This window comes from Heterodontus francisci, chromosome 2, assembly GCF_036365525.1.
Source record: "Heterodontus francisci isolate sHetFra1 chromosome 2, sHetFra1.hap1, whole genome shotgun sequence".
Classification (NCBI taxonomy): domain Eukaryota; kingdom Metazoa; phylum Chordata; class Chondrichthyes; order Heterodontiformes; family Heterodontidae; genus Heterodontus; species Heterodontus francisci.
In genome coordinates this window covers 213027378-213039735 of record NC_090372.1, presented here as the reverse complement: position 1 = coordinate 213039735, position 12358 = coordinate 213027378, and the positions used below count along the sequence as shown (strand labels likewise).

The 12358-nt window shown below is 46.6% G+C and overlaps 1 protein-coding gene across 2 annotated transcripts in view; it reads left to right on the top strand.

The window, feature by feature from the left end:
* cyldl (cylindromatosis (turban tumor syndrome), like) overlaps positions 1-12127 on the top strand; it is a 60760-nt gene extending 48633 nt beyond the window's left edge. For both annotated transcript variants that reach the window (XM_068015729.1, XM_068015730.1), the window contains one exon: positions 11943-12127. In XM_068015729.1, coding sequence (XP_067871830.1) covers positions 11943-12127 — 185 coding nt within the window. The remainder of the gene's footprint in view (positions 1-11942) is intronic.
* The last annotated feature ends 231 nt before the right edge of the window (positions 12128-12358 follow it).

Sequence of the window (12358 nt, the reverse complement as noted above, 5' to 3'; positions counted from 1 at the left end):
AAGAGTGTCATCAGAAAAAATATCGAACATCGAGCCACATAAAGAGATATTGGGAGCGTGACTAAAGCTTGGACAAATGTATATATTAAGGAATGTCTTTGAAGGGGGAAGAGGAAAAAAGACTTGCATTTATATAGCGCCTTTCATGACCATCAGACGTCCCAAAGCAGTTTACACCCAATGAAGTAATTCTGAAGTGTGGACATTGTGGTAATGTCGGGAATGCAGCAGCCAGTTTACGCACAGCAAGCTCCCACAAACAGCAATGTGACAGTGACCAGATAATTGTTTTTATGTGGTGTTGATTGAAGGATAAATATGGGCCCCTCCCTTGCTCTTCAAATAGTGCCATGGGATCTTTTACGCCAGCCTGAAGGGGCAAGACGAGGGCCTCGATTTAATGTCTCATCGGAAAGACGGCACCTCCAACAGTACAGCACTCCCTCAGTACTGCACTGAAGTTTTAACTGTGATCTTTGTGCTCAAGTCTCTGCAGTGGGACTATGAACCCACAACTTTCTGATTGAGACGCAAGAGTGAAACAAACTGAGCCCACAGCTGACAAGCGGTAGAAAGGTGGAGAGGTTTAGGGAGGGAATCCCAGAACTTAGAACGTAGGCAGCTTAAGGCACGGTCACCAGTGGTGGAGCGATTAATATCGGGGATGCTGAAAAGGCCAAAATTGGAAGACGTTACAGAAATGTTATTTTTATTCATTCATGGGATGTGGGCGACAGTGCTGTTAGGAAGGGAGTTCCAGGATTTTGACCCAGCGACAGTGAAGGAATGGTGATATAGTTCCAAGTCAGGATGGTGTGTGACTTGGAGGGGAACTTGCAGGTGATGGTGTTCCCATGTATTTGCTGCCCTTGTCCTTCTAGTTGGTAGAGGTCGCGGGTTTGGAAGGTGCTGTCGAAGGAGCCTTGGTGCATTGCTGCAGTGCATCTTGTAGATGGTACACACTGCTGCCACTGTGCGTCAGTGGTGGAGGCAGTGAATGTTTGTAGATGGTGTGCCAATCAAGCGGGCTGCTTTGTCCTGGATGGTGTCGAGCTTCTTGAGTGTTGTTGGAGCTGCACCCATCCAGGCAAATGGAGAATATTCCATCACACTCCTGACTTCAGGGCAGCACAGTGGTGCAGTGGTTAGCACCGCAGCCTCACAGCTCCAGCGACCCGGGTTCAATTCTGGGTACTGCCTGTGTGGAGTTTGCAAGTTCTCCCTTTGTCTGCATGGGTTTTCTTCGGGTGCTCCGGTTTCCTCCCACAAGCCAAAAGACTTGCAGGTTGGGAGGTAAATTGGCCATTATAAATTGCCCCTAGTATAGGTAGGTGGTAGGGAAATATAGGGACAGGTGGGGATGTGGTAGGAATATGGGATTAGTGTAGGATTAGTATAAATGGGTGGTTGATGGTTGGCACAGACTCGGTGGGCTGAAGGGCCTGTTTCAGTGCTGTATCTCTAAACTAAACTAAACTATAAACTAAACTAAACTTGTGCCTTGTAGATGGTGGACAGGCTTTGGGGAGTCAGGAGGTGAGTTACTCGCCTCAGGATTCCTAGCCTCTGACCTGCTCTTGTAGCCACGGTATTTATATGGCTACTCCAGTTCAGTTTCTGGTCAATGGTAACCCCTAGGATGTTGATAGTGGGGGATTCAGCGATGGTAATGCTGTTGAATGTCAAGGGGAGATTGTTAGATTCTCTCTTGTTGGAGATGGTCATTGCCTGGCACTTGTGTGGCGCGAATGTTACTTGCCACTTATCAGCCCAAGCCTGGATATTGTCCAGGTCTTGCTGCATTTCTACACAGTCTGCTTCAGTATCTGAGGAGTCACGAATGGTGCTGAACATTGTGCAATCATCAGCGAACATCCCCACTTCTGACCTTATGATTGAAGGAAGGTCATTGATGAAGCAGCTGAAGATGGTTGGGCCTAGGACACTACCCTGAGGAACTCCTGCAGTGATGTCCTGGAGCTCAGATGATTGACCTCCAACAACCACAACCATCTTCCTTTGTGCTAGGTATGACTCCAGCCAGCGAAGGGTTTTCCCACTGATTCCCATTGACCTCAGTTTTGCTAGGGCTCCTTGATGCCATACTCAGTCAAATGCTGCCTTGATGTCAAGGGCAGTCACTCTCACCTCACCTCTTGAGTTCAGCCCTTTTGTCCATGTTTGAACCAAGGCTGTAATGAGGTCAGGAGCATGGTGGCCCTGGCGGAACCCAAACTGAGCATCACTGAGCAGGTTATTGCTAAGCAAGTGCCACTTGATGGCACTGTTGATGACACCTTCCATCACTTTACTGATCATTGAGAGGAGGCTGATGGGGCGGTAGTTGGTTGGGTTGGATTTGACCTGCTTATTGTGTACAGGACATACCTGGGCAATTTTCCACATTGCAGGGTAGATGCCAGTGTTGTAGCTGTACTGGAACAGCTTGGCTAGGGGCGCGGCAAGTTCTGGAGCACAGGTCTTCAGTACTATTGCCGGAATATTGTCAGGGCCCATCGCTTTTGCAGTATCCAGTGCCTTCAGTCGTTTCTTGATATCACGTGGAGTGAATCGAATTGGCTGAAGTCTGGCATCTGTGATGCTGGGGACTTTAGGAGGAGGCCGAGATGGATCATCAACTCGGCACTTCTGGCTGAATATTGTTGCAAATGCTTCAGCCTTATCTTTCGCACTGATGTGCTGGGCTCCCCCATCATTGAGGATGGGGATATTTGCGGAGCCACCTCCTCCAGTTAGTTGTTTAATTATCCACCACCATTCACGGCTGGATGTGGCAGGACTGCAGAGCTTCGATCTGATCCGTTGGTTATGGGATCTGTCTGTCACATGCTGCTTACGCAGTTTGGCATGCAGATAGTCCTGTGTTGTAGCTTCACCAGGTTGACACCTCATTTTGAGGTATGCCTGGTGCTGCTCCTGGTATGCCCTCCTGCACTCTTCATTGAACCAGGGTTGGTCTCCTGGCTTGATGGTAATGGTAGAGTGGGGGATATGCCGGGCCATGAGGTTACAGATTGTGGTTGAGCACAATTCTGCTGCTGCTGATGGCCCACAGTGCCTCATGGAGGCCCAGTTTTGCATTGCGAGATTTGTTTGAAATCTATCCCATTTAGCACAGTGATAGTGCCACACAACACAACGGACGGTATCCTCAATGTGAAGGCGGGACTTCGTCTCCACAAGGATTGTGCGGTGGTCACTCCTACCAATACAGTCATGGACAGAAGCATCTGCAGCAGGCAGATTGGTGAGGACGAGGTCAAGTATGTTTTTCCCTCGTGTTGGTTCCCCCACCACCTGCTGCAGACCCAGTCTAGCAACTATGTCCTTTAGGACTCAGCCAGCTCGGTCAGTAGTGGTGCTACCGAGCCACTCTTGGTGATGGACATTGAAATCCCCCACCCAGAGTACATTTTGTACCCTTGCCACCCTCAGTGCTTCCTCCAAGTGATGTTCAACATGGTGGAGTACTGAGTCATCAGCTGAGGGAGGGCAGTAGAAGGTAATCAGTAGGAGGTTACCTTGCCCATGTTTGACCTGATGCCATGAGACTTCATGGGGTCCCGAGTCGATGTTAAGGACTCCCAGGGTATCTCCCTCCCTACTGTGTACCACTGTGCCACCACCTCTGGTGAGTCTGTACTGCCGGTGGGACAGGACATACCAGGGGATGGTGATGGCAGTGTCTGGGACATTGTCTGTAAGGTATGATTCCGTGAGTATGACTATGTCAGGCTGTTGCTTGACTAGTCTGTGGGACAGCTCTCCCAACTTTGGCACAAGCTGTCAGTTGTTAGTAAGGAGGACTTTGCAGGGTCGACAGGGCTGGGTTTGCCGTTGTCGTTTCCGGTGCCTAGGTCGATGCCGGGTGGTCCGTCTGGTTTCATTTCTTTTTATTAACTTCGTAGCGGTTAGGTACAACTGAGTGGCTTGCTCGGCAATTTCAGAGGGCATGTAAGAGTTAACCACATTGCTGTGGGTCTGGAGTCACATGTAGGCCAGACCAGGTAAGGACAGCAGATTTCCTTCCCTAAAGGACATTAGTGAACCAGATGGGTTTTTACAACAATCGACAATGGTTTCATGGCCATCATTAGACTAGCTTTTAATTCCAGATTTTAAATTAAATTCAAATTCCACCTTCTGCTGTGGTGGGATTCGAACCCATGTCCCCAGAGAAATACCCTGGGTCTCTGGGTTACTAGTCCAGTGATAATACCACTACGCCACCGCCTACCCTAGAAATGTGAGGGTTGTAGGACTGGAGGAAGTTAGAGATAGGGAGGGGTGAGGACAGGGAGAGATTTGTACACACGGATGAATCTGTCAGTGCAGCACAGACGAAGGGGGTGGGGGTGCGGTGGTTAAGATGGTTTTGCTATGCCTGATTGTCAAAGGAAAAGTCCCCTATTCTGTTTGATGTTTTAGAAATAGTCTTAAACTGAAGCAACCTGTCGACATAACAGTGGTAAAGTCTGGTGCAATACACACAGTGTCGCTAGATGTTGCTAATGTGTTTAATGTATAATGGTCTGCTGATAGCTAACAGTGCCTCCCCTCTTCCCTGCACCCCCCTCTCCCCAACCCACCCCACCTCACCTCACCTCCGAACCTCTCCCCAAGCCATGCACCATAACATAATCCATTGTTCCCTCTGGCCTCTGAGTCAGAAAGTTGTGGGTTTGAGTCCCACTTCAGAGACTTGAACACAAAATCTAGGCTGACACTCCACTGTGGTACTGAGGGAGTGCTGCACTGTCGGAGTCATAGAGCGATACAGCACTGAAACAGGCCCTTCGGCCCACCGAGTCTGTGCTGACCAACAACCACCCATTTATACTAATCCTACATTAATCCCATATTCCCTACTACATCCCCACCATTCTCCTACCACCTACCTATGCTAGGGGCAATTTACAATGGCCAAGTTACCTATTAACCTGCAAGTCTTTGGCTGTGGGAGGAAACCGGAGCACCCGGCGAAAACCCACGCAGACACAGGGAGAACTTGCAAACTCTGCACAGGCAGTACCCAGAACCGAACTCGGGTCGCTGGAGCTGTGAGGCTGCGGTGCTAACCACTGCGCCGCCCAAAGGAGGCGCCGTCTTTCAGACAAGATTTTAAACCGAGGCCCTGTTTGCCCTCTCAGGTTGATTTAAATGATCCCATGGTACTATTTCAAAGAAGAGCAGGGGAGTTTATCCCTCCATCCACATCACAATAACAGATTATCTGGTCATGATGACATTGATGCTTCTGGGATCTTGCTGTGCTCAAATTGGCTGCCATGTTTCCTACATTACAACAGTGACTACACTTCAAAAAGTAATTCATGGGCTTTAAAGAGCTTTGGGACATCCTGAACTGAAGAAATGTGTTAAAGAAATTCAAGATGTTATTTTTCCTTTCACACTATGTGATTGATCTTTAAGGCAGTCAGTTCACTGCAATTCTGGATGGGCAATAAATACTGCCTGTGATCAATTTTTTTTTTAGAACGTACTGTTTTCAGCAAGTGAGTTGAGGAATGTTGTGTGAAAATGTGTTGTAAAAGAGTACAGTGGCAGCAGGTATGATCCCTGCTCTGTCCACTGGGAGTGAACCTGTGCTGGACCACGAGGGCAAGATTGGACAGGACCTCCCCTCCCACCAGCCCGGAACCCCCACACCCCCGCCACCCCGGCAACTGATTGACACGCATGCAAATGCATGAACATTAAAAATTAGGAGCAGGAGTAGGCCACTCGGCCCCTCGAGCCTGCTCCGCCTTTCAATAAGATCATGGCTGATCTGATTGTAACCTCAACTCCACATTCCCGCCTACCCCCGATAACCTTTCACCCCCTTGCTTATCAAGAATCTATCTATCTCTGCCTTAAAAATATTCAAAGACTCTGCTTCCACCGCCTTTTGAGGAAGAGAATTCCAAAGACTCACAACCCTCTGAGAGAAAAAATTTCTCCTCATCTCTGTCTTAAATGGGAGACCTTTTATTTTTAAACAGTGACCCCTAGTTCAACATTCTCCTACAAGGGGAAACATCCTTTCCACATGCATCCTGTCAAGACCCCTCAGGATCTTATATGTTTAAATCAAGTCGCCTCTTACTCTTCTAAATTCCAGCAGATATAAGCCTAGTCTATCCAATCTTTCCTCATAAGACAAACTGCCCATTCCAGGTATCAGTCTAGTAAACCTTCTCTGAACTGCTTCTAACGCATTTACATCCTTCATTAAATAAGGAGACCAATACTGTACACAGTACTCCAGAAGTGGTCTCACCAATGCTCTGTATAGCTGAAGTATAACCTCCCTACTTTTGTATTCAATTCCCTTCGCAATAAATGATAACATTCTGTTAGCTTTCCTAATTACGTGCTGTACCTGCATACTAACCTTTTGCGATTCATGCACTAGGACACCCAGATCCTGCTGCATCTCAGAGCTCTGCAATCACTCACCATTTAGATAATATGCTTCTTTTTTATTCTTCCTGCCAAAGTGGACAATTTCATATTTCCCCACATTATACTCCATTTGCCAGATCTTTGCCCTCACTTAACCTATCTATATCCTTCTGTCCTCATCACAACTTACTTTCCTACCTATCTTTGTGTCATCAGCAAATTCAGTAGCTATACCTTTGGCCCCTTCATCTAAGTCATTTATATAAATTGTAAAAAGTTGAGGCCCCAGCACTGATCCCTGTGGCACATCACTCGTTACATCTTGCAAACCAGAAAATGATCCATTTATGCCTACTCTCTGTTTCCTGTTAGCTAGCCAATCTTCTATCCATGCCAATATGTTACCCCCTACACCATGAACTTTTATTTTCCGCAATATCCTTTGATGTGGCACCTTATCAAATGCCTTCTGGAAATCTAAGTACAGTACATCCACCGGTTCCCCTTTATCCACAGCACATGTAACTCCCTCAAAGAACTCCAATAAATTGGTTAAACATGATTTTCTTTTCACAAAACCATGTTGACTCTGCCTAATTACCTTGATTTTTTTCTAAATGCCCTGCTATAACGTCTTTAATAATAGCTTCTAACATTTTCCCTAAAACAGATGTTAAGCTAACTGGCCTGTAGTTTCCTGCTTTCTGTCTCCGTCCCTTTTTGAATAAAGGAGTTACATTTGCTATTTTCCAATCTAATGGAACCATCCCCGAATCTAGGGAATTTTGGAATATTAAAACGAACGCATCAACTATCTCACTAGCCACTTTTTTAAAGACCCTAGGATGAAGTCCACCAGGACCCAGGGACTTGTCAGTCTGCAGCTCCAACAATTTGTTCAGTACCACTTCCCTGGTGATTGTAATTTTCTTGAGTTGTTCCCTCCCTTCCATTTTCTCATTTTACAGCTACTTCTGGGATGTTATTTGTATCCTCAATAGTGAAGACCGATGCAAAATACCTGTTTAATTCATCTGCCATCTCCTTATTATCCATTATTAATTCCCCAGACTCACTTTCTGTAGGACCAATGCTCATTTTGTTAACTCTTTTCTTTTTAAAATATCTACAGAAACTCTTACGATCTGTTTTTATATTTCTAGCTAGCTTTCTCTCGTACTCTAATTTTTCTCTCATTAAATTTTTAGTAACGCTTTGCTGTTTTTTATATTCTGTCCTATTTTCTGACCTGCCTCCCATCTTTGCGTAATTATATGCTTTTTCTTTAAGTTTGATACTATCTTTAACTGTTTTAGTTAACTGTGGGTTGTGGGTCAAGTAGAAGGTATAATTTGCCTCTTGAATTGAGTCTTTTTTTTATTCTTTCATGGGATGTGGGCGTCGCTGGCAAGGCCAGCATTTGTTGCCCATCCCTAATTGCTCTTGACAACTGAGTGGTTTGCTGGGCCACTTCAGAGGGTATTTAAGGGTTTGTGGGTCTGGACCCATTGCTGTGGGTCTGGAGTCACATGTAGGTAAGGACAACAGATTTCCTTCCCTAAAGGACATTAGTGAACCAGATGGGTTTGTACGACAATCAGTGTCATTGGCACCATTACTGTGAGTAACTTTCAATTCCAGATTTTTGTGAATTAATTGAATTTAAATTCCACCAGCTGCCATGGTGGGACTTGAACCCATGTCTCCAGGGCATTATCCCAGGGCTCTGGATTACTAGCTCTGACATTTCCACTACCCCACCATCTCCCTGTGCTCTGTGCAGTTCTGAGCACTGCAAAGTAGAAAGGATCTATTGACCGTGGAAAGAGTGCAGCACAGGACGTTACCAGGGCTCCAAGTGTTAAATTATGAGGAGAGATTTTTTTTATTCTTTCATGGGATGTGAGCATCACTGGCTGTGCCAGCATTTATTGCCCATCCCTATTTGCCCTCGAGAAGGTGTTGGTTAGCTGCCTTCTTGAACTGCTGCAGTCTGTATGGGGTAGGTACACCCACAGTGCTGTTAAGAAGGGAGTTCCAGGATTTTGACCTAGCGACAGTGAAGGAACGGTGATATAGTTCAAGTCAGGATGGTGTGTGACTTGGATGGGAACTTGCAGGTGATGGTGTTCCCATGCATCTGCTGCTCTTGTCCTTCGAGGTGGTAGAGGTCGCGGGTTTGGAAGGTGCTGTCTAAGGAGCCTCGGTGAGTTGCTATAGTGCATCTTGTAGATGGTACACACTGCTGCCACTGTGCGTCGGTGGTGGAGGGAGTGAGTATTTGTGGATGGGGTGCCAATCAAGCGGGCTGTTTTGTCCTGGATGGTGTCGAGCTTCTTGAGTGTTGTTGGAGCTGCACCCATCCAGGCAAGTGGAGAGTATTCCATCATGCTCTTGATATGTGCCTTGTAAATGGTGGACAGACTTTGGGGAGTCAGGAGATGAGTTACTTGCCACAGAATTCCCAGCCCCTGACCTGCTCTTGTATCCACGATATTTATATGGCTACTCCAGTTCAGTTTCTGGTCAATGGTAACCCCCAGGATGTTGATAATGGGGGATTCAATGATGGTAATGTCATTGAATGTCACGGGGGAGATGGTTAAATTCTTTCTTATTTGAGATGGTCATTGCCTGGCACTTGTGTGGTGCGAATGTTACTTGCCACTTATCAGCCCAAGCCTGAAGATTAAATAAACTCGGCTTGTATTCCCTGGAATATTGAAGGTTAAGGGGTGATTTGATTGCGGATTTTGAAAGGAATCAATAAGGTAGATAGAGGGAAACCTTTCTGCTGGTGGGAAGTCTTGGACAACGGGACATAACCTTAAAATCAGAGCCAGGACATTCAGGAGAAACATTAGGAAACACTTCACACAACGGATAACAGTAAACATATGGAACACTCTCGCACAGAAAGCACTAGATGTTAGCTCAATTATTAAATTTAAATCTGAGATCGATCTATTTTTGTTAGGCAAGGGTATAAAAGGATATGGGGTCAAGGCGGGTGGAAGGAGATAAGTTACAGATCAGCCATGACCTTGTTGAATGGCCGAACAGGCTTGTGGGGCTGAACGGCCTCTTTCTGTTCCTATGTTGCTATACTGTGCATCTCCAGCAGGGGTCACTGCACCACTATCAGGAGTAGGAATGGCAGCTTCCGTTTACCCTCCCCCCGCCCTCCTCGCTCCCCCCTCCCCTCCCCTCCCCTCCCCTCCCCTCCCGCATTAGCTTCGCCCAGGATGCTGCGTCCAGTAGCAGTGACCATACTGCTGTCTCAATGGTGAAGTAGATGAATATTCCAGAGGCCTGATCAATAATCTCAAGAAGGTGAGTTCAAATCCCGCTGTGGACAGTTTGAGAATTTCAATTCAATTTTAAAGAAACTCTGGAAATAAAAAGCTGGGAATCAGTAAAAGTGACTGTGAAACTGTAAGATTGGAAAAAAAAAAAACAACTGATTCACTAATGTCTCTTTCGGGAAGGAAACCTGCTGTCCTTACCTGGTCTGGGCCTATGTGTGACTCCAGTCTCACATCAACATGCCTGACTCTCAGTGGCCTTCTGAAGTGAGTCAAAACTGCTAGGAAATCGAATGATCTGATCGAGGTGTTTTTAAAAAGTGGAAAGGATTTGATAGGGTAGATACAGAGAAACTATTACCTCTGTTAGGGAATCAATAAACACAGTGACATTAACTTAGAATTTGAGCTAGGGTATTTAGGAGTTGCTCTTGCAGATAGCTGGCGCAGACACGATGGGCCGAATGACTGGGCTTTAACTGTTCGATGATTCTATGATCAGGAAGCACACAAAGGGAAATGGGAATCTGGAACTCTACCGGAAGGCTGTGGATTCTGGAAGTCAGTTGGAGCCTTCAAGACTAAGATTGGTAGAATTTTGTTAGGTGAAGTTATTAAGGCATATGGATCAAAGGTGGCTAAATAGAGTTAGGATACAGATCAGCCATGATCTAATTAATTGCTGTAGCAGGCCTGAGGGGCTGAATGGCCTCCTCCAGTTCCTGTGTTCTAATGGTGCTCACTGGGTGAGAACCTTCAGCCATGATGGGGAAGGCAGGCCTTGTAATAACCTAAAGTCCGTAGACTTTATATTCTGTGCCTGGCTATTATTTATCCTTCAACCAACATCTTGAAAAACAGATGATCTGGTCATTATCTTCTTGTTTGTGGGATCTTGCTGTGCACAAATTGGCCGTGTTTCCCTACATTACAACAATACTCATCAAAGTAGTATTTCAGGGCTGTAAAACTCTCAACATAAGAAATAGGAGCTGGATGAGGCCATTTGGCCCCTCATCCCAGGAACCAGTCTAATGAACCTTTGTTGCACTCCCCCCTAGAGCAAGTATGTCCTCCCTTAGGAACAAAGGCCAAAGCTATATGCACTACTCCAGTTGTGGCAGATGGAATTTAATGCAGAGAAGTGTGATTCATTTGGGTAGGAAGAACATGAAGAGACAATATAAATTAAAGGGTACAATTCTAAAGGGAGTGCAGGAGCAGAGGGACCTGGGTGTATATGTGCATAAATCATTGAAGGTGGCAGGACAGGTTGAGAGTGTGGTTACTAAAGCATACAGTATCCTGGGCTTTATTAATAGGAGCATAGAGTACAGGAGAAAGGAAGTTATGTTAAACTTGCATAAAACATAAGTTTGGCCTCAGCTGGAGTACTGTGTCCAGTTCTGGGCACCGCACTTTAGGAAGGTTGTGAGGGCAAAGATTCACGAGAATAGCTCCAGGGATGACAAACTTCAGTTACGTGGATAGATTGGAGAAGCTGGGGCTGTTCACCTTGGAGAAGAGAAGATTAAGAGGAGATTTGATAGAGATGTTCAAAATCATGAGGGGTCGGGACAGAGTAGATAGAGAGAAACTGTTCCCATTGGTGGAAGGATCAAGAAAAAGAGGGCGCAGATTTAAGATAATTGGCAAAAGAAGTAATGGCGACCCGAGGAAAACCTTGTTCACACAGTGAGTGGTTAGGATCTGGAATGCACTGCCCGAGAGTGTGGTGGAGGCAGATTCAATCATGGCATTTAAGAGGGAATTGGATTGTTAACTGAAAAGGATGTTCAGGGCTACGGGGAGAAGGTGGGGGAATGGTACTAGCTTAATTGCTCCTTCAGAGAGCCAGCATGGACCCGATGGGCCGAATGGCTGCCTTCTGTGCTGTGACCATTCTGTGTTTCTATGTAGGACCTCCTGCAGTACCGGCAGTGGCCACCGCTCCAGTGGTGCTGCCAGCCCTCCAATTGGCCGGCAGCTCTTGGAGGTGGGAACTCGTCCCTTAAAGGGACGGTGTCCCCAGTGGCGGGCAATTACTTGCCTGCCCGCTGTGGAATTGCAACAGGGGCCTGATGGAGGGCCGAGGCAGGGTCTTCTCCCTGGCCCACCACTGAGACTTCCATTGCAAGAGTAAAATTCATCCTCAAGTCTTTTTACTTATGAATTTTTTTTGCTTGTCCTGGCGATCTGAACCCACAGGTGGCGAGAGCGGGTACAATATCCCCACGGTGACGGCATGCCCTGAAGTGGCGAAATATGTTAAATCTTCGGCGGTCAAGCTGGCCAAACAGCATCCGCGCGACTTGGAAGGAGTGGCCAAGCGACAGCTGTGCGATGCCTACATGTACCTTTACCAGAATCCCCGAATGGCTGTGTACAAATGACCCACAGTGACCTGCGGTGCTGGTAGGGGCAAAGGAGGTAGTTTGTCCGAACAGAAGAACAAATTAAGTTGCACTTCCACCATTGGTCTTGCTGACGGAGTTAGAGACGATTTACGGGGGGCGCTGGTGAGCTGAGACTGGCACTGAGTGTCATTGGGGGAGATTGGAAGGTGGGAGCTGGAGCCCCCACCCTAGTATTTACTCAACTTCCACCTTATCTACAGCCGCTGG